We start from the raw sequence: 24,124 nt of genomic DNA, 5'->3' as shown, positions 1-24,124 counted from the left end.
CAGCCAATAACCTCTCCTCTTACATGGCCCATCATAGAAGTCATGAAGTTGCCGCTTTCAAAAAGAACAAGAATGAAAGTCTGAATCTAGAGTATAGAACAAACAACCGCCTTTTAAGAGAGGAGGAAGAAGCAAAGCAATCCTCATCAACTCTGAAGACGGTAGACTTTGCTTCTATCCAGCCCATGATTTTATGAGTACATACTCACGATAGGACAAAGATTGACATCGCCCAACCCTAGTGTAGTCCATGGTTGTCACGGTTACCTCGGCTGGCCTTCTCTACGTGGATGAGCTCGTCGGGGAAGGTCATGACGTCGGGATACTGCTCCTGACAAACGTCAGCCAGGAAGTGCAGCAGCGTCTGCTTCAGGTCAGCTGTCTTCGTGTCCCGCAGCTGATTGGACAGAGGGTCAGAGGGCAATTCAGACAATAGTTGTATTCCCCCCCACCCCTTTAAAACCCTTAATGGAGTCTTTGCTTATCACATCCATTTTGTCCTAACCCTGTAGTGTCTGTAGATACGCGATTGTGTGTCTGTGTGTGTTTATGTATGTGTGTATATATCTGTCTCTCTCACACCTTGCAGAGGTAGCTAATGGTGAATCCGAAGGCCTTGGCGTTGCGGGAGCCGGCGTTCATGTAGTTGCCCACCAGCAGGGTGATCTGCAGCAGCTGGGAGAAGGCGGTGCTCTTCCTCAGCTCCTCGCAGGCCGCCGTCACGGACACCACGTCTGGCTTGATGTTGTTCAGCTGCTCCTCAAACTGCAGCCGGAACAAGATGGCCGTCAGCCGAGGCTTCAGCCGCTTCACCGTCGACATCTGGAGGCGGGAGAGAGGCGAGGGTTGGAGAACATGACACCCACGAGGGGTACATTTGTGTTATAAATGATTTCTGAAGCATCTTTTTAGTGCTTATGAAGACTTGTGAATGCTCTATAAAGCCTTTATAAATTATGTTTCCTTTAAAGTGGGATGGGAGGGACTGTATTCCTGGTAGTGTTTGACTAGGGTCAATAGGGTTGTGTGTATGGTTGGCTAGTTTGTGTTTTCCAAGTCTAATGTGTTATGCTATGGTTTAGTCAGGCCATTCACAGCTTTATTAATGCCCCATTTTTCCACATAATAGCGTGTGTGTTGTGTTGTGTTGTGTTGTGTTGTGCGTGTGTGTTGTGGCTTGTGTTCTCACCACTACTCCAAACTGCTCGGCCTCTGCCAGGTCTTCATACTCATCTTTCATCTCCCCCAGAACATTCAGCGTCTCCTGTTCTGGCAGCTGCTTGATAAGATTCTACACACAGCAAGAGCGAGAACATTCATTTACATACAGGAAAAATAGAACATTTGAATACACAAAACAAACATTTGCATTATCTAACGCACACATAGAAAACAGTGACTCGCTCACGTTCAGCCAGCCAGACAGATAGACAGACAAACACTCTGGTCTGTACCTGCACCATGGACTCAGAGAGCAGTTTCTCGTTGACCTCCAGGATGACGTTTTTGATCTCCTCGTAGGGCAGACGGAACGAGCCCAGGAAGATGGCTGAAACACACACAGCCAATCACAGCTCACACACACACAACACTACTACTACTTGACTGCTAGACCCTTGCTGCATTGAAACCCTGAGAAGCTGAACATAGTGGAGAGCGGTGATACAGGGCTTGTGATCAGACACTCACAGAGGTTCTGAGATGATTTCGAGTCCAACACCTTCAACTCTTTCACCTTCTTCTTCTGGGTTGTTTTCTTCTCCTCCTCTCCCTCCTGGTCCTTCTTTGCTATACACAGAGAGAGAGAGAGAGAGAGAGAGAGAGAGAGAGGGAGAGGGGGGGGGGTGAAGGATTTATATTGTTAATATTTGGTCCTCTGTAGCTCAGTTGATAGAGCATGGCAACTAAGTCACTTTGGATAAAAGTGTCTGCTAAATGGCATAGATTATTATATTATTACTTCAATACTTCGAGAAGAGAACTCATGTCAATCCCAAGGCACATTTCAACTGGAGGGAGGAGAGAGATGGAGAGCAAGAGGGTAAAAAGGAATATAGGAGTGGAGAGGAGAGGGGGAAGCCAAGATGACCATTTTAAAGCATATGACAAAGAAAGAAAACAGAAAGAGTGATAGAAGTTAACAGAGGTGACAAGAAAAACAGTATGAAAGAAATAGAAAGAGGGAGAAATGTAGATAGAGGCTGACAGAGAGATGTAGATAGACGCTGACAGAGAGAGAGATATGTAGATAGAGGCTGACAGAGAGAGAGAGATGTAGATAGAGGCTGACAGAGAGAGAGAGAGATGTAGATAGAGGCTGACAGAGAGAGAGAGAGATGTAGATAGAGGCTGACAGAGAGAGAGAGAGATGTAGATAGAGGCTGACATAGAGAGAGAGAGATGTAGATAGAGGCTGACAGAGAGAGAGAGATGTAGATAGAGGCTGACAGAGAGAGAGAGATGTAGATAGAGGCTGACAGAGAGAGAGAGATGTAGATAGAGGCTGACAGAGAGAGAGAGAGATGTAGATAGAGGCTGACAGAGAGAGAGAGATGTAGATAGAGGCTGACAGAGGGAGATATGTAGATAGAGGCTGACAGAGGGAGAGATGCCCTTTTCGTGTCTCTCCCACCTCCAGCTGTAGAATGTCATGGAGGTGTTGGGAGCATTGTACTGTAACACCTCGGAGTAGACGAGAAATAACATCACTCCACCACCACGGGGGAAGAATATTCACGTCGTACAAGGTTACACATAGTTCTCATGCAGACGGACATGGAGGACTCTGAGGAAAGCACAAAGCAGCAGCAAACACACCACCATACACACTCACAAACTGTTGGTACAAGGTCAGGAACTTGTCTGTGGGTAGTGTGTGTACTTCTGGGTTGAGTTCAGTGTTGGACACACACACACACAAGCGTGTATCCAATAGGGTTGGCCGGCATCCAGATGTTCATACTGTCTCTGTACCATACTGGGGTATACGGTATTACCGGAAGTGCACAATATATATATATATATACACACAGTGGGGAGAACAAGTATTTGAAACACTGCCGATTTTGCAGGTTTTCCTACTTACAAAGCATGTAGAGGTCTGTAATTTTTATCATAGGTACACTTCAACTGTGAGAGACGGAATCTAAAACAAAAATCCAGAAAATCACATTGTATGATTAAGTAATTCATTTGCATTTTATTGCATGACATAAGTATTTGATCACCTACCAACCAGTAAGAATTCCGGCTCTCACAGACCTGTTAGTTTTTCTTTAAGAAGCCCTCCTGTTCTCCACTCATTACCTGTATTAACTGCACCTGTTTCAACTCGTGGCTCAGCTGGTAGAGCACGGCGCTTGTAACGCCAAGGTAGTGGGTTCGATCCCCGGGACCACCAATACACAAAAAAAAATATGCACGCATGACTGTAAGTCGCTTTGGATAAAAGCGTCTGCTAAATGGCATATTATTATTATTATTATTATTATAAAAGACACCTGTCCACACACTCAATCAAACAGACTCCAACCTCTCCACAATGGCCAAGACCAGAGAGCTGTGTAAGGACATCAGGGATAAAATTGTAGACCTGCACAAGGCTGGGATGGGCTACAGGACAATAGGCAAGCAGCTTGGTGAGAAGGCAACAACTGTTGGCGCAATTATTAGAAAATGGAAGAAGTTCAAGACCCTCGGTCTGGGGCTCCATGCAAGATCTCACCTCGTGGGGCATCAATGATCATGAGGAAGGTGAGGGATCAGCCCAGAACTACACGGCAGGACCTGGTCAATGACCTGAAGAGAGCTGGGACCACAGTCTCAAAGAAAACCATTAGTAACACACTATGCCGTCATGGATTAAAATCCTGCAGCGCACGCAAGGTCCCCCTGCTCAAGCCAGCGCATGTCCAGGCCCATCTGAAGTTTGCCAATTACCATCTGGATGATCCAGAGGAGGAATGGGAGAAGGTCATGTGGTCTGATGAGACAAAAATAGAGCTTTTTGGTCTAAACTCCACTCGCCGTGTTTGGAGGAAGATGAAGGATGAGTACAACCCCAAGAACACCATCCCAACCGTGAAGCATGGAGGTGGAAACATAATTCTTTGGGGATGCTTTTCTGCAAAGGGGACAGGACGACTACACCGTATTGAGGGGAGGATGGATGGGGCCATGTATCACGAGATCTTGGCCAACAACCTCCTTCCCTCAGTAAGAGCATTGAAGATGGGTTGTGGCTGGGTCTTCCAGCATGACAACGACCCGAAACACACAGCCAGGGCAACTAAGGAGTCGCTCCGTAAGAAGCATCTCAAGGTCCTGGAGTGGCCTAGCCAGTCTCCAGACCTGAACCCAATAGAACATCTTTGGAGGGAGCTGAAAGTCTGTATTGCCCAGCGACAGCCCCGAAACCTGAAGGATCTGGAAAAGGTCTGTATGGAGGAGTGGGCCAAAATCCCTGCTGCAGTGTGTGCAAACCTGGTCAAGACCTACAGGAAACGTATGATCTCTGTAATTGCAAACAAAGGTTTCTGTACCAAATATTAAGTTCTGCTTTTCTGATGTATCAAATACTTATGTCATGCAATAAAATGCAAATTAATTACTTAAAAATCATACAATGTGAATTTCTGGATTTTTGTTTTAGATTCCATCTCTCACATTTGAAGTGTACCTATGATACAAATTACAGACCTCTACATGCTTTGTAAGTAGGAAAACCTGCAAAATCGGCAGTGTATCAAATACTTGTTCTCCCCACTGTATATATATATTTTACACACAAAAAAATGTAAGCAACAGGGATCTTGATCCAAGAGGGGACTGAATGTCTCTGCTGTAACCAAGAATCTTGATCTTGACATCTAGCCACTTACAGTGCATTCGGAAAGTCTTCAGACCCCTTGACTTTTTCCACATTTTGATACATTACAGCCTTATTCTAAAATGGATTAAAAACTAAATCAATCTACACCCAATACCTCATAATAACAAAGCGAAAACGGGTTTATAAATATATTTATTAATAATAAAAACAGAAATACCTTATTTACATAAGTATTCAGACCCTTTGCAATGAGACTCGAAATTGAGCTCAGGTGCATCCTGTTTCCATTGATCATCCTTGAGATGTTTCTACAACTTGATTGGAGTCCACCTGTGGTAAATTCAATTGATTGGACATGATTTGGAAAGACACACACCTGTTTATATAAGGCCCCACAGTTGACAGTGCACGTCAGAGCAAAAACCAAGCGGTGAGGTCGAAGGAATTGTCTGTAGAGCTTCGAGACAGGATTGTGTCGATGCACAGATCTGGGGAAGGGTACCAAAAAATGTCTGCAGCATTGAAGGTCCCCAAGAATACAGTGGCCTCCATCATTCTTAATGGAAGAAGTTTGGAAACACCAAGACTCTCGCTAGAGCTGTCTGCCCAGCCAAACTGAGAAATCGGGGGAGAAGGGCCTTGGTGAGGGAGGTGACCAAGAACCCGATGGTCACTCTGACAAAGCTCCAGAGTTTGTCTGTGGAGATGGGAGAACATTCCAGAAGGACAATCATCTCTGTAGCACTCCTACAATCAGACCATTATGGTAGAGTGGCCAGACGGAAGCCACTCCTCAGTAAAAGACACATGACAGCCCGCTTGGAGTTTGCCAAAAGGCATGAGAAACAAGATCCTTTGGTCTGGAGGAAACCTGGCACCATCCCTACGGTGAAGCATGGTGGTGGCAGCATCATGCTGTGGGGATGTTATTAAGCGGCAGGGACTGGGAGACTAGTCAGGATCAGGGAAAGATGAACGGAGCAAAGTACAGAGAGATCCTTGATGAAAACCTGCTCCAGAGCGCAAAGGACCTCAGACTGGGGTGAAGGATCACCTTCCAACAGTACAACGACCCTAAGCACACAGCCAAGACAACGCATGAGTGGCTTCGGGACAAGTCTCTGAATGTCCTTGAGTGGACCTGCCAGAGCCCAGATTTGAACACGATCAAACATCTCTGGAGAGACCTGAAAATAGCTGTGCAGCGACGCTCCCCATCCAACCTGACAGAGCTTGAGAAGATCTGCAGAGAAGAACGGGAGAAACTCCCTAAGTACAGGTGTGCCAAGCTTGTAGCGTCAGACTCGAGGCTGTAATCGCTGCCAAAGGTGCTTCAACAAAGTACTGAGTAAAAGGTCTGAATACTCATGTAAATGTGATATTTCAGTTTTAAAAAATTTATACATGCATACATTTCTTAAAATCTGTATTTGTTTTCTCATTATGGGGTATTGTGTATAGATTGATGAGGGGGGAAAACACAATTTAATACATTTTAGAATGGATAAAGTCAAGGGGTCTGAATACTTTAGCTAGTAAGTTAGCAAACCAAATACATAGCTGGAGCCCTGAGCTGGATATAATTTATTTGACTAATCTTAGATTTCTTATAGTTACACTTAACTTACAGTTAGTTATAAGCAGTGGCGTAGCACACAGCCCCCCCCCCCCCAAAAAAAATAAATAATGTTTTTTAAATGGTATTGAAAAACCATACCATCATTATTTCGAAATATAGCGTGTTCCCGGTGCATCGCCCAAGCCTAGCATCCAAAGCGACTGGCTATAGGACAGAGGTCACGTGTCCCCATTTTTCTTTTTGCTCCTTCAACATCTTCCATCCATCTCCTGTCCCCTTCCACAAGGCATATTATGTCCCCTACCGCTCACTCAAGTTTTCACTCTCTCTCGCTCTCTTTTATCCCTCAGTTTCTTTTTCCTCAGTTTTACATGGAGCCTGAACAGGAAATAGGAATACAACTACTACAACAACAGGTCCCCTGTAGCTCACTTGGTAGAGCATGGCGCTTGCAACGCCAGGGTTGTGGGTTCGTTTCCCACGGGGGGCCAGTATGAAAAATGTATGCACTCACTAACTAAGTCGCTCTGGATAAGAGCGTCTGCTAAATGACTAAAGAAAATAACACCAGTAGTACTACTACTTCTACAACAACAGTAGTACTACTACTTCCTGGGACCACCATACTACCACTGCTACTACTACAACAGTACCACTACTACTACTGAACTACCCTTACTACAGTACTACCACTACAGTACTACAATTACCACTACAACAGTACTACTACTACAGTAATTTTCTATTTCACCTTTATTTAACCAGGTAAGCCAGTTGAGAACAAGTTCTCATTTACAACTGCAACCTGGCCAAGATAAAACAAAGCAGTGCGATAAAAACAACAACCACACAGAGTTACATATGGAATAAACAAAAACGTACAGTCAATAACACAATAGAAAATCTATATACAGTGTGTGCAAATGTAGTAAGATATGGAGGTAAGGCAATAAATAGGCCATAGTGCAAAATACTTACAATTAGTATTAACACTGGAGTGATAGATGTGCAGAAGATGATGTGCAAATAGAGATACTGGGGTGCAAATGAGCAAAATATATAACAATGTAAATAACAATATGGGGATGAGGTAGTTGGGTGGGCTAATTACAGATGGGCTGTGTACAGGTGCAGTGATCAGTAAGCTGCTCTGACAACTGATGCTTAAAGTTAAATGAGGGAGATAAGAGTCTCCAGCTTCAGAGATTTTTGCAGTTCGTTCCAGTCATTGGCAGCAGAGAACTGGAAGGAATGGCAGCCAAAAGGAGATGTTGGCTTTGGGGATGACCAGTGAGATATACCTGCTGGAGCGCATACTACGGGTGGGTGTTGCTATGGTGACCAATGAGCTAAGATAAGTGATTTATAGATGACCTGGAGCCAGTGGGTTTGGCGACGAATATGTAGTGAGGGCCAGCCAATGAGAGCATACAGGTCACAATGGTGGGTAGTATATGGGGCTTTGGTGACAAAATGGATGGTACTGTGATAGACTACATCCAATTTGCTGAGTTGAGTGTTGGAAGCTATTTTGTAAATGACATCGCCGAAGTCAAGGATCGGTAGGATAGTCAGTTTTACAAGGGCATGTTTAGCAGCATGAGTGAAGGAGGCTTTGTTGCGAAACAGGAAGCAGATTCTAGATTTAACTTTGGATTGGAGATGCTTAATGTGAGTCTGGAAGGAGAGTTTACGGTCTAACCAGACACCTAGGTATTTGTAGTTGTCCACATATTCTAAGTCAGACCCGCCGAGAGTAGTGATTTTAGTCGGGCGGCAGGTGCAAGCAGCTTTCGATTGAAGAGCATGCATTTAGTTTTACTAGCGTTTAAGAGCAGTTGGAGGCTACGGAAGGAGTGTTGTATGGCATTGAAGCTCGTTTGGAGGTTTCTTAACACAGTATCCAATGAAGGGCCAGGTATATACAAAATGGTGTCGTCTGCGTAGCGGTGGATCTGAGAGTCACCAGCAGCAAGAGCGACATCATTGATATACACAGAGAATAGAGTCGGCCCGAGAATTTAACCCTGTGGCACCCCCATAGAGACTGCCAGAGGTCCAGACAACAGGCCCTCCGATTTGACACATTGAACTCTATCTGAAAAGTAGTTGGTGAACCAGGCGAGGCAGTCAGTTGAGAAACCAAGGCTATTTAGTCTGCCAATAAGAATGCTGTGATTGACAGAGTCAAAAGCCTTGGCCAGGTCGATGAAGACGACTGCACAGTACTGTCTTTTATCAATCGCGGTTATTATATCGTTTAGGACCTTGAGCGTGGCTGAGGTGCACCCATGACCAGCTCGGAAACCAGATTGCATAGTGGAGAAGGTATGGTGGGATTCGAAGTGGTCGGTGATCTGTTTGTTAACTTGGCTTTCAAATACTTTCGAAAGGCAGGGTAGGATGGATATAGGTCTGTAACAGTTTGGATCTAGAGTGTCACCCCCTTTGAAGAGGGGGATGACCGTGGCAGCTTTCCAATCTCTGGGGATCTCAGACGATACGAAAGATAGGTTGAACAGGCTAGTAATAGGGGTTGCGACAATTTCTGCAGCTAATTTTAGAAAGAAAGGATCCAGATTGTCTAGCCCAGCTGATTTGTAGGGGTCCAGATTTTGCAGCTCTTTCAGCTATCTGAATTTGGGTGAAGGAGAAGTGGGGGGGGCATGGGCAAGTTGCAGCGGAGGGTGCAGAGCTGGTGGCCGGGCTAGCCAGGTGGAAAGCATGGCCAGCCGTAGCAAAATGTTTATTGAAATTCTCGATTATCGTAGATTTATCAGTGGTGACAGTGTTTCCTAGCCTCAGTGCAGTGGGTAGCTGGGAGGAGGTGCTTTTCTCCATGGACTTTAGTGTCCCAAAACTTTTTTGGAGTTAGTGCTACAGTTAGTACAGTGTATTATAAGACAGAGCAGGCCTTTGAGGCCTCTCTTTCGCTCAGTCACTAACGAGGTCTCTCTCTCACACTCCACCACTCACAGCCTCTACTGAACAGCATTGTTTGTTTCACTTGGCATCATGACCTCCTGTAAGCATCTTTGTCCCTCGTCTGCTCTCTGTGTGAGTGCAATGTTTTCGCTCTGTGGGTAGCATATGTGTTTTCCCTGTGTGACAACAAGCATATGTTGTCTTTGTACGTACCTAATGTATTGTGTGTGTGTGTGTGTCTTCTGAGTGTATATAATGTGTGCGGTCTGTATCGTCAGTGGGAATCATAAACACCATTGTGTCTCACACACTCTGTCCTGGAGTCTACAGAGAACAGGAAGACTATCAGGATATCCACCGTTACACACAAACGGACAAAGACAAACACACAGAGACAGACACACACAATCAGAGAGACAAATAGAGATGGACATACACTATATATACAAAAGTATGTGGACAACCCATCAAATTAGTGGATCCGGCTATTTCAGCCACACCCGTTGCTGACAGGTGTATAAAATCGAGCACACAGCCATGCAATCTCCATAGACAAACACTGGCAGTAGAATGGCCATACTGAAGAGCTCAGTGACTTTCAATGTGGCACCGTCATAGGATGCCACCTTTCCAACAAGTCAGTTCGTCAAATTTCTGCAATGCTAGAGCTGCCCCGGTCAACTGTAAGTGCTGCTTTTGTGAAGTGGAAACGTCTAGGAGCAACAACGGCTCAGCCTCGAAGTGGTAGGCCACACAAGCTCACAGAACGGGACAGCCGAGTACTGAAGCGCATAAAAATCGTCTGTCCTTGGTTGCAACATTCACTACATAGTTCGAAACTGCCTCTGGAAGCAACGTCAGCACAATAACTGTTCGTCGGGAGCTTTATTAAATGGGTTTTCATGGCAGAGCAGCCCAACACAAGTCTAAGCTCACCTTGCGCAATGCCAAGCGTCGGCTGTAGTGGTGTAAAGCTCGCCGCTATTGGACTCTGGAGCAGTGGAAATGTGTTCTCTGGACTGATGAATCACGCTTCACCATCTGGCAGTCCGACGGACGAATCTGGGTTTGGCGGATGCCAGGAGAAAACTACCTGCACGAATGCATAGTGCCAACAGTAAAGTTTGGTGGAGGAGGAATAATGGTCTGGGGCTGTTTTTCATGTTTCGGGCTAGGCCACTTAGTTCCAGTGAAGGGAAATCTTAATGCTACAGCATACAATGACATTCTAGGCAAGTCTGTGCTTCCAACTTTGTGGCAACGAGAAAGAGAGAGAGAGGGCGTGAGAGAGAGAGGGGATGCGAGAGAGAGAGGGGATGCGAGAGAGAGAGATGATGCGAGAGAGAGCGAGAGAGAGAGGATGAGAGGGCGCGAGAGGATGAGAGAGGGAGAGAGAGAGGATGAGAGGAGAGAGAGAGGATGAGAGGAGAGAGAGGGGATGAGAGGCGAGAGAGGGGATGAGAGGCGAGAGAGGGGATGAGAGGAGAGAGAGGGGATGAGAGGAGATGAGAGGGGATGAGAGGAGATGAGAGGGGATGAGAGGAGATGAGAGGGGATGAGAGGAGAGAGAGGGGATGAGAGGAGATGAGAGGAGAGAGAGGGGATGAGAGGAGAGAGAGGGGATGAGAGGAGAGAGAGGGGATGAGAGGAGAGAGAGGGGAGAGAGGAGAGAGAGGGGATGAGAGGAGAGAGAGGGGATGAGAGGGGATGAGAGGAGAGAGAGGGGATGAGAGGAGAGAGAGGGGATGAGAGGAGAGAGAGGGGATGAGAGGAGAGAGAGGGGATGAGAGGAGAGAGAGGGGATGAGAGGAGAGAGAGGGGATGAGAGGGGAGAGAGGGGATGAGAGGAGAGAGAGGGGATGAGAGGAGAGAGAGGGGATGAGAGGAGAGAGAGGGGATGAGAGTGTGCTCTTACGCCTATTATAGTGCATGATGCGCTATAACCAATCAGAGCACAGCCCACAGATGACGACGTCATTACTGATTCATAAAATGGGTCCTAAGCTGAGGGCAAAATGGGTGCACACACACACAGGTTCTCTCATTTATGGTGTAATGGCACCCCTACTGGCTACTGATAACACAGCACTCACATTAAACTGAGCCACTATGGGGGAGAACACATACACACATGGCAGGTCCATGAGCAAACACACAAACGTCGAGCACACATGCGCACACACACATTCTTGTTTTATAGTACATGCTGTAGTTCTATTGCTCCCCACCCGCACAAAGGGAACCCTCTACTCACCCCCATATGCCCCCTCCCTCCCCCTGGTTACCCCCACCACAGCCCCCTGCCTTTCCAACAGCTGTCTGGCACTGAGACGAGTGTGTGTGTCTGTGTGTCTGTGTCTGTCTGTCTGTCTGTCTGTCTGTCTGTCTGTCTGTGTGTGTGTGTGTGTGTGTGTGTGTATGCTCGCAAGTATTTTCTTTATTGTTTAGCTAACATTACAAATATATCCCCTGCTGCTTATCGAAAGAGAGAAACAAGAAAGGAGAGGAGGATGAAGGAGGAGAGGAGGATGAAGGAGGAGAGGAAGAGGAGGAGGGATGCCAAGTCATGCAGTAGTCCATCCGTCTGAGTGAGTGAGTGAGTGTGTGAGTGTGTCTGTCTGTACAAAGAGGAGACTGTTTATCAGTCACCAGGCCTGAACTGTCTTTCACACCCCCCTCGTCCCTCCCTCCCTCCCTTCCCTTCCTCTCTCACTCCTTAAAAGGACAGAATCTGTGTGAGGAGGTGATTGCTCGCTGCCTTGGAGCGAGAAAAGAGACAGAGTGGAAACAAAGAAAGAAACTGGAAAGAACAAAATCAATCCCTTATCAGAGAGAAAAGCTCTCTTTTATTTGATCTATTTTCCTCTCTTTCATTCCCTCCCCTCTTTCATTCTCCAATTACCACTCCCTGCATGTGGAGCAGAGCGGACCAGGGGTATTTTTACTCTAAAAGCCCACAGATGACAGAGTCCACTGTGGGCTTATGGAGGAAAACGGTGGCACACCTCTACTGGCCAGCTGGGAGAAGTGCACTTAACGTTATATAACTTCAACGCAACTTTTTTCCATACAACATTCTTCTGCCCTGAGTTTCTCCCCAGCTAGAAGAGGGGAGAGGGTTTTAGTTTTCAGGAGTCACATTATTAATGTTTGGACTGCGAGGCTCCCCACATTATGCGTCTACATGTCTACCTACCATACAATACACGCAACACACTTTGCAAACTCATGAACTTCACAACCGTAATTCAATATGTTAAGACTGGAAGCCTTATGCTTTCAATTAGAAAATTAAGTTACTCTAAAAGTTTGAAGTTATCTAGAACCTAAAAGTTTAAATGGAATGTGTGTGACAGAAAGACAGGAGAGAAAGAGGAGAGCATGGGGAAGAGGGAGGTAGGGAGGGGGGCAAGAGAGGCATGAGGCCTTTGTCTAAACTTAACAGGACAGAACGACAGCTGACGGAGACTTGGTCCCTTTAAACTTTAAATGTCCACATTATGCCTCTGTGTGTGTGTGTGTGTGTTAAAGAGAGAAAGAATAGGGGGTTTCCAGGGTAACTTCGGACTGAAAGAGCCCCTTCATCCTGTTTTTCTTTCTGAAAGGAAGCAGGGAAAATGGATTCCTGGCAGTGTGTGTGGAGCCCAGCACCAGATGGCTGGGTGGGGCAGGGGGGAGGGGGGAGCGGGGGCAGGATGTGGGAGGGCCAGGCTGGAGGGGAGGGGTCAGGGGAGGGGCTAGGACTGTGCTCACTTGCGCACCCCTGGTGTCTGAACAGTGTAACTGCTTATAAGAATTACTCCACTGACCCAAAGCGCACACATATCATCTTATAAAGGCTGTATAAAGTTGAAAATAAATGAAACATCAAATATCATCATGATAAAATGAGTAGGACATTTATTTGTCATTTCCACCAGTCATCAGCTTGCATGTGTGCTCTGTGTGTTATGTGATGGTATGGTAAAGACACCTGACAAAAAGTACATCTAGAGACTGTTAAATCTTTGTAAGTTATATATGGTTGAAAGAGTACGCCTAGTGTATACCTACAGACAAAATATATTTATAAATTATTTAATTAAGATTCACAAGTCTCAAAACAGATTTTAAAAGTATACTAAACACCTCTAAGTATTTCCAACCAGATCTCAGAAAGTCTCACATAATGCAGCTCTACATTCATTTATTGAACCCTTATGGTGTCCTTACATTTACATAACCTTATAAAATCTCCCTAGAACTACATACACACACATATATATTTTTACCATTTTAAACTTACTTTCTAATCATTCCACTAGCTGTGTGTACTGAGGGTACAAAACATTAAGAAAACCTGCTCTTTCCATGACAGACTGACCAGGTGAAAGCTATGATCCCTTATTGATGTCACTTGTTAAAACCATTTCAATCAGTGTAGATGAAGGGGAGGAGACAAGTTAAATACACATGGATTGTGTATGTGTGCCATTGAGAGGGTGAATGGGCAAGACAAAATATGTAAGTGCCTTTGAACGGGGTATGGTAGTAGGTGCCAGGCGCACCAGTTTGTGTCAAGAACTGCATTGCTGCTGTGTTTTTCCCACTCAACAGTTTCCCGTGTGTATAACGAATGGTCCACCACCCAAAGGATATCCAGCCAACTTGACAACTGTGGGAAGCATTGGAGTCAACATGGCTGTTCTGAGGGCGGGGGGAGGCAACTCAATATTTGTAAGGTGTTATTAATGTTGTGTACACAGTGATCCATGTGTTGTAGGACAAAAGTGTCACTCATGTGGATGGCTGTATGTATGATGATGCGTGGAGTATGACTGACCTCTACTGGCTAAACCATGGAACTGTTTCTATAATAATGTATACGCCAACAGTAAGGAACACCTTGGTCCTAGTGGTTACTACTCTGTGACCCTGAGAGTTTATGAGAGGTTGTGTATTATAGAGAGAAAGTGTGTTATTCTCTCAGGGCCGTTCTGACCTCGCTCTGCTCTCCTGGCCATGAAGGTCTGCAGTGATGACGCACTCACACCACGCAGCCTGCATCACTGATAAGGCACCACAACTGACACACAGACACAGATTCACCTTGAACTCATATTCTCACTGCTGCCTCAACCACATAAACAGCTAATAAAACCCCCCTTTAAACACCCAGACGATAGACACACACAGGGTGAGGAAAGGCAGTTAGAGGTTAGCTGTAATGCGCTACCACTGGCTGTGGTTATTAAATCAGCCCTATATCAGCCACTCTCCCTGGGACATGAGCTAAGATTTACTACTGCAATTACACCAGCTAATTAAAACAGAGCGAGAGAGAGAGAGGGAGAGAGAGAGAAAGAGAGAGAGAGGGGGAGAGAGAGAAAGAGAGAGGGAGGGGAGAGAGAGAAAGAGAGAAGGAGGGGAGAGAGAGAAAGAGAGAAGGAGGGGAGAGAGAGAAAGAGAGAGGGATGAGAGAGAGGGGGGAGAGAGAGACAGAGAGAGAGAGAGGGGGGAGAGAGAGGGGGAGAGAGAGAGACACAGAGAGAGAGGGGGGGAGAGAGAGACAGAGAGAAAATGAAAGAGGGAGGAGAGGAGAGAAGGACAGTTAAAGGGAGAGATGGAGGGGGCCATAAAACCAGTCAAACAAAGGAAATCTGAGAGAAAGAGGGAAGGGGAGACAGCAAAAGGGTAGAAAGAGGGAGGGAGGGAGAGAAAGGGTGAGGGCTATGTGCGCAAATGTTTCCTCTTCTCATCCACTTCACTTTGTCAGTGACCTTGAGTTCCACACAACCACACACAAACACAACCCCACACACAAAATCACACACACCTCAGATTCATCCTCTCCTTGTCCCTCCTTCACACTCCAGAGGACTTAGACAAGCCCAACCAGCGCTGGAGGGGGTTGACACTTGCCCGCCCGCCCACCCCCCTCCCTCCCTCCCTGTGTGTGTGTGTGTGTGTGTGTGTGTGTGCTTGCATGTACATCTGTGTTTGCGGGGGTGTGTGTGATTGTACATCTGTGTGTATGTGTGTATAGCGCTCCCAAATCCACTGGTGGTTAGTACACAGTGTGGAGTGCGAGCCAAGTGATGATGTAGTATTGCTGTTGCCGTCAAACGGCTCCCTCTAGGGTGGTTGACAGGGTACTACAAGCTGTCTCATAGAGAAGATTAGATCAATCGCAACACAACCGCAACCACAACACAACCACATCACTGACAGAGATTGTCATGTGGTAATCAAATAGACACAGCACACACACTGTGCTCTAACCCTCTAGGTAACAACCGCCTAGGGCTATGGAAGGGTTTGGAAAAGCACTTCTGTCAGTCTGAAATATTAACACGTTCATTCTGGACAAACACCAGAAAAGGAGAGAGAGAGGGATAGAGAGAGAGAACTATACTAAAATGATGAGAGGGATAGAGAGAGAACCGTATTAAAAGGTTGAGGAATATATAGAGAGAACAAACTAAAAGGATGAGAGGGATAGAGAGAGAACCATACTAAAAGGATGAGAGGGGTAGAGAGAACCATACTAAAAGGATGAGAGGGGTAGAGAGAACCATACTAAAAGGATGAGAGGGAGAGAGAGAGAGAACCATATTAAAAGGATGAGAGGGACGGAGAGAGAGAGAGAACCATACGAAAAGGAGAGAGAGGGGTTGAGAGAGAGAACCATACTAAAAGGATGACAGGGATAGAGAGAGAGAACCATCCTAAAAGGATGAGGGACAGAGAGAGAGAACCATACTTAAATAATGAGGGATAGAGAGAACCATTCTAAAAGGATGAGAGGGATAAATATAGATAACCATACTAAAAGGATGAGGGATAGAGCGAGAACCATTCTAAAAGGATAGAGAGAGAGAACCATACTAAAATGATGAGGGATAGAGAGAACAGTACTAAAAGAATGAGAGGGATAAAAAGAGAGAACAATCCTAAAAGGATGAAGGATATAGAGAGAGAACCATCCTAAAAGGATAAGAACCATCCTAAAAGGATGAGGGATAGAGAGAGAACCATCCTAAAAGGATGAGGGATAGAGAGAGAGAATTACACTAAAGGATGAGGGATAAAAAGAGAGAAAGACTAAAAGGATGAGAGGGGTAGAGAGAGAACCATACTAAAAGCATGAGAGGGTTAAAGAGAGAGAACCGTATTAAAAGGATGAGAGGGATAGAGAGAGAACCATCCTAAAAAGGATGAGAGGGATAGAGAGAGAGAACCATCGTAAAAGGATGAGGGATAGAGAGAGAACCATCCTAAAAGGATGAGAGATAGAAAGAGAGAACCATCGTAAAAGGATGAGGGATAGAGAGAGAGAACCATACTAAAAGGATGAGGGATAAAAAGAGAGAAACATACTAAAAGGATGAGAGGGATAGAGAGAGAACCATACTAAAAGGATGAGAGGGATAAAGAGAGAGAACCGTATTAAAAGGATGAGAGGGATAGAGAGAGAACCATACTAAATTAATGAGGGGTAGAGAGAGAGAACCATACTAAAAGGATGAGAGGGATAAAGAGAGAGAACCGTATTAAAAGGATGAGAGGGATAGAGAGAGAACCATACTAAAAGGATGAGAGGGATAAAGAGAGAACCATACTAAAATGATGAGGGGTAGAGAGAGAGAACCATACTAAAAGGATGAGAGGGATAAAGAGAGAGAACCATACTAAAAAGAGAGAGATGGATAGAGAGAGAGAGAGAACCATCCTAAAAGGAGAGAGAGGGATAGAGAGAGAGAACCATACTAAAAGGATGAGATGGATAGAGAGAGAGAACCATAATAAAAGGATGAGAGGGATAGAGAGAGAGAACCGTTTTAAAAGGATGAGAGGGATAGAGAGAGAACCGTATTAAAAGGATGAGAGGGATAGAGAGAGAACCATACTAAAAGGATGAGAGGGATAAAGAGAGAACCATACTAAAATGATGAGGGGTAGAGAGAGAGAACCATACTAAAAGGATGAGAAGGATAAAGAGAGAGAACCATACTAAAAAGAGAGAGAGGGATAGAGAGAGAGAGAACCATACTAAAAGGATGAGAGGGATAGAGAGAGAGAGAACCATACTAAAAGGATGAGGGATAGAGAGAGAGAACCATAATAAAAGGATGAGAGGGATAGAGAGAACCATAATAAAAGGATGAGAGGGATAGAGAGAGAACCATACTAAAAGGATGAGAGGGAGAACCATACTAAAAGGAGAGAGAGGGATAGAGAGAACCATACTAAAAGGATGAGGTATAGAGAGAGAGAACCATACTAGAAGGATGAGAGGGATAGAGAGAGAACCATACTAAAAGGAAGAGAGGGATAGAGAGAGAGAGAACCATAAGAAAATGAGAGAGGGATAGAGAGAGAGAACCATACTAAAAGGTTGAGGGATATAAAGAGAGAACCATATTAAAAGGATGAGTGGGATAGAGAGAGAAACCCATACTAAAAGGATGAGAGGGGTAGAGGGAGAACCATACTAAAAGGAGAGAGAGGGATAGAGAGAGAACCATGCTAAAAGGATGAGGGATAAAAATAACAATACTAAAAGGATGAGAGGGATAGAGAGAGAGAACCATACTAAAAGGATGAGGGATAAAGAGAGAGAACCATACTAAAAAGAGAGAGGGATAGAGAGAGAACCATACTAAAAGGAGAGAGAGGGATAGAGAGAGAGAACCATACTAAAAGGATGAGAGGTATAGAGAGAGAGAGAACCATACTAACAGGAGAGAGAGGGATAGAGAGAGAGAACCATACTAAAAGGATAGAGAGAACCAAACTAAAATGATGAGGGATAGAGAGAACCATACTAAAAAGAGAGAGAGGGATAGAGAGAGAACCATACTAAAAGGAGAGAGAGGGATAGAGGGAGAACCATACTAAAAGGAGAGAGAGGGATAGAGAGAGAGAACCATACTAAAAGGATGAGAGCGATAGAGAGAGAACCATACTAAAAGGATGAGAATAGAGAGAGAAACCATCCTAAAAGGATGAGGGATAGAGAGAGAGAACCATACTAGAAGGATGAGAGGGATAGAGAGAGAACCATACTAAAAGGAAGAGAGGGATAGAGAGAGAGAGAACCATAAGAAAATGAGAGAGGGATAGAGAGAGAGAACCATACTAAAAGGTTGAGGGATATAAAGAGAGAACCATATTAAAAGGATGAGTGGGATAGAGAGAGAAACCCATACTAAAAGGATGAGAGGGGTAGAGGGAGAACTATACTAAAAGGAGAGAGAGGGAAAGAGAGAGAACCATGCTAAAAGGATGAGGGATAAAAAGAACAATACTAAAAGGATGAGAGGGATAGAGAGAGAGAACCATACTAAAAGGATGAGGGATAAAGAGAGAGAACCATACTAAAAAGAGAGGGGGATAGAGAGAGAACCATACTAAAAGGAGAGAGAGGGATAGAGAGAGAGAACCATACTAAAAGGATGAGGTATAGAGAGAGAACCATACCAAAAGGATAGAGAGAACCAAACTAAAATGAGAGAGAGGGATAGAGAGAGAACCATACTAAAAGGAGAGAGAGGGATAGAGGGAGAACCATACTAAAAGGAGAGAGAGGGATAGAGAGAACCATACTAAAAGGATGAGAGCGATAGAGAGAGAACCATACTAAAAGGAGAGAGATGGAAAGAGAGAGAGAACCATACTAAAAGGATGAGAGGGATAGAGAGAGAGAACAGAACTAAAAGGATGAGGGAAAGAGAGAGAACCATACTAAAGGGATAGAGAGAGAACCATCCTAAAAGGATGAGAATAGAGAGAGAAACCATCCTAAAAGGATGAGGGATAGAGAGAGAGAACCATCCTAAAAGGATGAGGGATAGAGAGAGAGAACCATCCTGAAAGGATGAGAATAGAGAGAGAAACCATCCTAAAAGGATGAGGGATAAAGAGAGAGAACCATCCTAAAAGGATGAGGGATAGAGAGAGAGAACCATCCTAAAAGGATGAGGGATAGAGAGAGAACCATCCTAAAAGGATGAGAGGGATATAGAGAGAATTACACTAAAGGGATGAGAGGGATAGAGAGAGAGAACCATACTAAAAGGATGAGAGGGATAGAGAGAGAACCATACTAAAAGGATGAGGGGTAGAGAGAGAGAACCATCCTAAAAGGATGAGGGATAAAGAGAGAGAACCATACTAAAAAGAGAGAGAGGGATAGAGAGAGAACCATACTAAAAGGAGAGAGAGCGATAGAGAGAGAGAACCATACTAAAAGGAGAGAGAGGGAAAGAGAGAGAGAACCATACTAAAAGGATGAGAGGGATAGAGAGAGAACAGAACTAAAAGGATGAGGGAAAGAGAGAGAACCATACTAAAGGGATAGAGAGAGAGAACCATCCTAAAAGGATGAGGGATAGAGAGAGAGAACCATCCTAAAAGGATGAGAATAGAGAGAGAAACCATCCTAAAAGGATGAGGGATAGAGAGAGAGAACCATCCTAAAAGGATGAGGGATAGAGAGAGAGAACCATCCTAAAAGGATGAGAATAGAGAGAGAACCATCCTAAAAGGATGAGAGGGATAGAGAGAGAGAGAATTACACTAAAGGGATGAGAGGGATAGAGAGAGAGAACCATACTAAAAGGATGAGAGGGATAGAGAGAGAACCATCCTAAAAGGATGAGGGGTAGAGAGAGAGAACCATCCTAAAAGGATGAGGGATAGAGAGAGAGAACCATCCTAAAAGGATGAGGGATAGAGAGAGAACCATCCTAAAAGGATGAGAGGGATAGAGAGAGAATTACACTAAAAGGATGAGAGGGATAGAAAGAGAACCATACTAAAAGGATGAGGGATATATAGAGAGAACCATATTAAAAGGATGAGGGGTAGAGAGAGAACCAAACTAAAAGGATGAGTGGGATAGAGAGAGAAACCCATACTAAAAGGATGAGAGGGGTAGAGGGAGAACCATACTAAAAGGAGAGAGAGGGATAGAGAGAGAACCATGCTAAAAGGATGAGGGATAGAGAGAGAGAACCATACTAGAAGGATGAGAGGGATAGAGAGAGAGAACCATACTAAAAGGATGAGGTATAGAGAGAGAACCATACCAAAAGGATAGAGAGAACCATACTAAAAGGATGAGAGGGATAGAGAGAGAGAACCATACTAAAAAGAGAGCGAGGGATAGAGAGAGAACCATACTAAAAGGAGAGAGAGGGATAGAGAGAGAGAACCATACAAAAAGGATGAGAGGTATAGAGAGAGAGAACCATACTAAAAGGATGAGGTATAGAGAGAACCATACTAAAAGGATGAGGGATAGAGAGAACCATACTAAAAGGATGAGAGGGATAAAGAGAGAGAACCATACTAAAATGATGAGGGATAGAGAGAACCATACTAAAAGGATGAGAGGGATAAAGAGAGAGAACCATACTAAAAGGTTGAGGGATATAGAGAGAACCATACTAAAAGGTAGAGGGATATAGAGAGAACCATACTAAAAGGTAGAGGGATAGAGAGAGAGAACCATACTAAAAGGATGAGAGGGATAGAGAGAGAGAACCATACTAAAAGGATGAGAGGGATAAAGAGAGAGAACCATACTAAAAAGAGAGAGAGGGATAGAGTGAGAACCATACTAAAAAGAGAGAGAGGGATAGAGAGAGAGAGAACCATACTAAAAGGAGAGAGAGGGATAGAGAGAGAGAACCATACTAAAAGGATGAGAGGTATAGAGAACCATACTAAAAGGATGAGAGGTAGAGAGAATGATACTAGAAGGATGAGAGGGATAGAGAGAGAACCATACTAAAAGGATGATAGGGATAGAGAGAGAACCATATTAAAAGGATGAGAGGGATAGAGAGAGAGAACCATACTAAAAGGATGAGGGGAGAGAGAGAGAACTATACTAAAAGGATGAGAGGGATAGAGAGAGAGAACCATACTAAAAGGATGAGAGGGATAAAGAGAGAGAACCATACTAAAAAGAGAGAGAGGGATAGAGTGAGAACCATACTAAAAAGAGAGAGAGGGATAGAGAGAGAGAGAGAACCATACTAAAAGGAGAGAGAGGGATAGAGAGAGAGAACCATACTAAAAGGATGAGAGGTATAGAGAACCATACTAAAAGGATGAGAGGTAGAGAGAACCATATTAAAAGGATGAGAGGGATAGAGAGAGAACCATACTAAAAGGATGAGGGGGTAGAGGAAGAAAGTGGAAAGGAAGCAAAGAGATAAAGGGGGAAAGTAGAGAGTGAAAAATGGAGGGCTACATGGTGTCATGCCACAGAGGACAGTTAAAAGCTCGCCACGAGAGTGCACACATTCATCCTCTGTTAATCCCCCCGTTCCTGTCATCCGTCTCCATCCATCCATCCATCCATCCATCCATCCATCCATCCGCTTCTCCTCCTCGCCTCCATCTCTGCTTCGGCGAGGAGGACAAAGGAAAGCACTCTCTCTAGCTCCCTCCCTCCCTCTGGCTCTTTGGGCTAGCTTCGCAGGCTTGATTAGCAGTCGTGAGTTGACCACATGGTGGAAACAGACTGACACGCGCACACACAACAAAAAAAGGAGGCAGAGACAGTTTCACCGGGTTCTATAGGACCCTGGGCTATGACTTTAGAAAACATGGGGGTAGGGAGAGGAATATCGCCCTTTAAAATGTCACACACTGCTCGCAGGGCACAAAAACAAACAAACACACACACAATTGAGAAAAATATGTCAGATCTAAATATCTTCTAGCCACCATAGAGACTTGTGTTCCTGTTATAGTCCCTCTAGCTTTACTCTACCAGTCTCAGTGTCTGGCCAGGGCTCACATAGGCACAGATGAGGAGGAAGAGGGGGAGGGAGATGAGGAAGAAAGGATGAATAGAGAAGAGGAGGGTATGGGGAGGAGATGATGAGGGGTGAGAGATAGGGATTTGGAGGGGTGAGAGAGGGAGAAAGGGATATCTAGAGGTAAGAACGGGGACAGCTCCAGTGAGACCCAGCCTCAATCACAAGGATTAGCTCTGAGCAGCCAGCTAGTGTTTCTGTCCGTCTGTCTGCCGCAGATGATCAGGAACCAGATTTAATCCAACTGCTAAAACGGGGGCCCTGCTCTCCTCTTTCATCTACACATAAAGGCAACCTACATCCAGTAGAGTAGTGTGTATGTGAGCGCAGGGCTCCAGACTTAACGTTTTCCACTGGTGGCACTAGCGCTACTAAGTTTTTCAGTTGGTGGCACCAGCACATGATTTCGTTGCACCAATTTGTTTTTGCGCCATCACACAACATATATATACATATACATACATATACATATACATATACATATATATATACATATACATATACATATATATACATATATATATATATATTTTTTTTTACATCATGTTATAAAGTCAATCATTTTGGGTTGACAATTGTATTTATACTAAAAATATATATAAACACAACATGCAACAATTTCAAATATTTTACTGAGTGAGAGTTCATATAAGGAAATCAGTCAATTGAAATCAATTTATTAGGCCCTGATCTATGGATTTTACATGATTGGGTGCAGCCATGGGTGGGCCTTGGAGGGCATAGGCCCACCCACTTTGCAGCAAAGCCCACCCACTGGGGAGCCAGGCCCAGCCAATCAGAATGAGTTTCTCCTCACAAAAGGGCTTTATTATAGACAGAAATACTCCTCAGCACACATCCCAAGAGACTAGACTGTCTCCTTTCTCAACTGGTTTAGTGTGCTGTAAAATATATTGTGTGTAAGACTGTCTTGTACAGCTAGACACCATAGTGTGTGTAATCCAGTCAGACGGGAGTTAAAGCTGCAGTTAGCTCCAGAGACTGACAGAGCAGCTCCAGGGGTAAATCAGCCTTACCACAGACAGCTTCAGCACTGAGACATATACACAGGGAGGAAGAGAGAGAGACACACACACACTAGATATTTTACAACACACATATTTTGAGGCCTTCATAGACTGCGTAAACTCCGGCCCTGTGTATGGTGTGTGCAACAGGATGTAGCTAGGTCCTGGACCTGTGTCTACTTTGAGTTGGTGGTGTGTGTGTGATGCTCTGGTAGTCTCGTGTAGCACGGCTCAGTGAGTGTGTCAGTCTGTGTTGAGGCTCACTGAGAAACCGCTGAGAGCTGGCAGCTGCATTAAATTTTAACCCTGTATCTAACTGCTCGGCGCACTCACACACACACAGAAAGATAGTGATGGACACACACTCTCTTCCTATTATTGTGGCTCAGATGTGATGGTGGTAGATGGGGAGCGACGGAGCGAAAGATGCAAGCAGACAGAGTAAAGAGAGGATAGAACCCATTACACACTGACCCACACACACACAAAGCCAGGACAGGGTAGGAATATGAATCCAGTCAGAGCCAGCTAAATGCACAAATGGAATGTCAATATGAATGTGTATCACTCATGACCCGTTTCTCATCCTGTGATCTTCTCAATCTGTTTATCTTCTTCCCTAACCCCTTCTCTCTCTCTCTTTGTCCTTCTATCCCTGTGTGACTCATCCTCAATGTCCTTCACCCTCTCAACCCCTCCTCTTTCCCTCGGTCTTCATTCTCCCCAACCCCTCTCCCTTTCTGCCCTGTCTTTGTCTGACTCTCTGTCCTCGCCTTCTCTCTCTCTCTCATTCGTCCCCCCCTCCCTCCCTCCCTCTGTCCTCTCTCCATTGCCTCTTCTCTCTCCCCCTCTGTCCTCTCTCCATTGCCTCTTCTCTCTTCCCCCTCCCCACCTCCTCTCTCCCTCTGTCCTCTCTTCATTGCCTAATCTCTCTCTGGCCTCTCCC

General features: G+C 44.8%; 1 protein-coding gene across 1 annotated transcript in view; it reads right to left on the bottom strand.

Annotated features, from left to right (window-relative positions):
• The window catches only part of diaph1 (diaphanous related formin 1), a 140,038-nt gene that overhangs the window by 22,763 nt on the left and 93,151 nt on the right, over window positions 1-24,124 (bottom strand). The window contains exons 14-18 of the mRNA XM_084150200.1: window positions 1,690-1,788; window positions 1,455-1,549; window positions 1,190-1,291; window positions 583-822; window positions 268-397 (exon numbers count right to left, since the gene is read on the bottom strand). Of these exons, the coding sequence (XP_084006326.1) occupies window positions 268-397; window positions 583-822; window positions 1,190-1,291; window positions 1,455-1,549; window positions 1,690-1,788 (666 nt within the window). The remainder of the gene's footprint in view (window positions 1-267; window positions 398-582; window positions 823-1,189; window positions 1,292-1,454; window positions 1,550-1,689; window positions 1,789-24,124) is intronic.

This window comes from Coregonus lavaretus, assembly GCF_964263955.1.
Source record: "Coregonus lavaretus genome assembly, chromosome: 32".
NCBI lineage: Eukaryota > Metazoa > Chordata > Actinopteri > Salmoniformes > Salmonidae > Coregonus > Coregonus lavaretus.
This window is presented reverse-complemented; position numbering and strand designations above follow the sequence as displayed.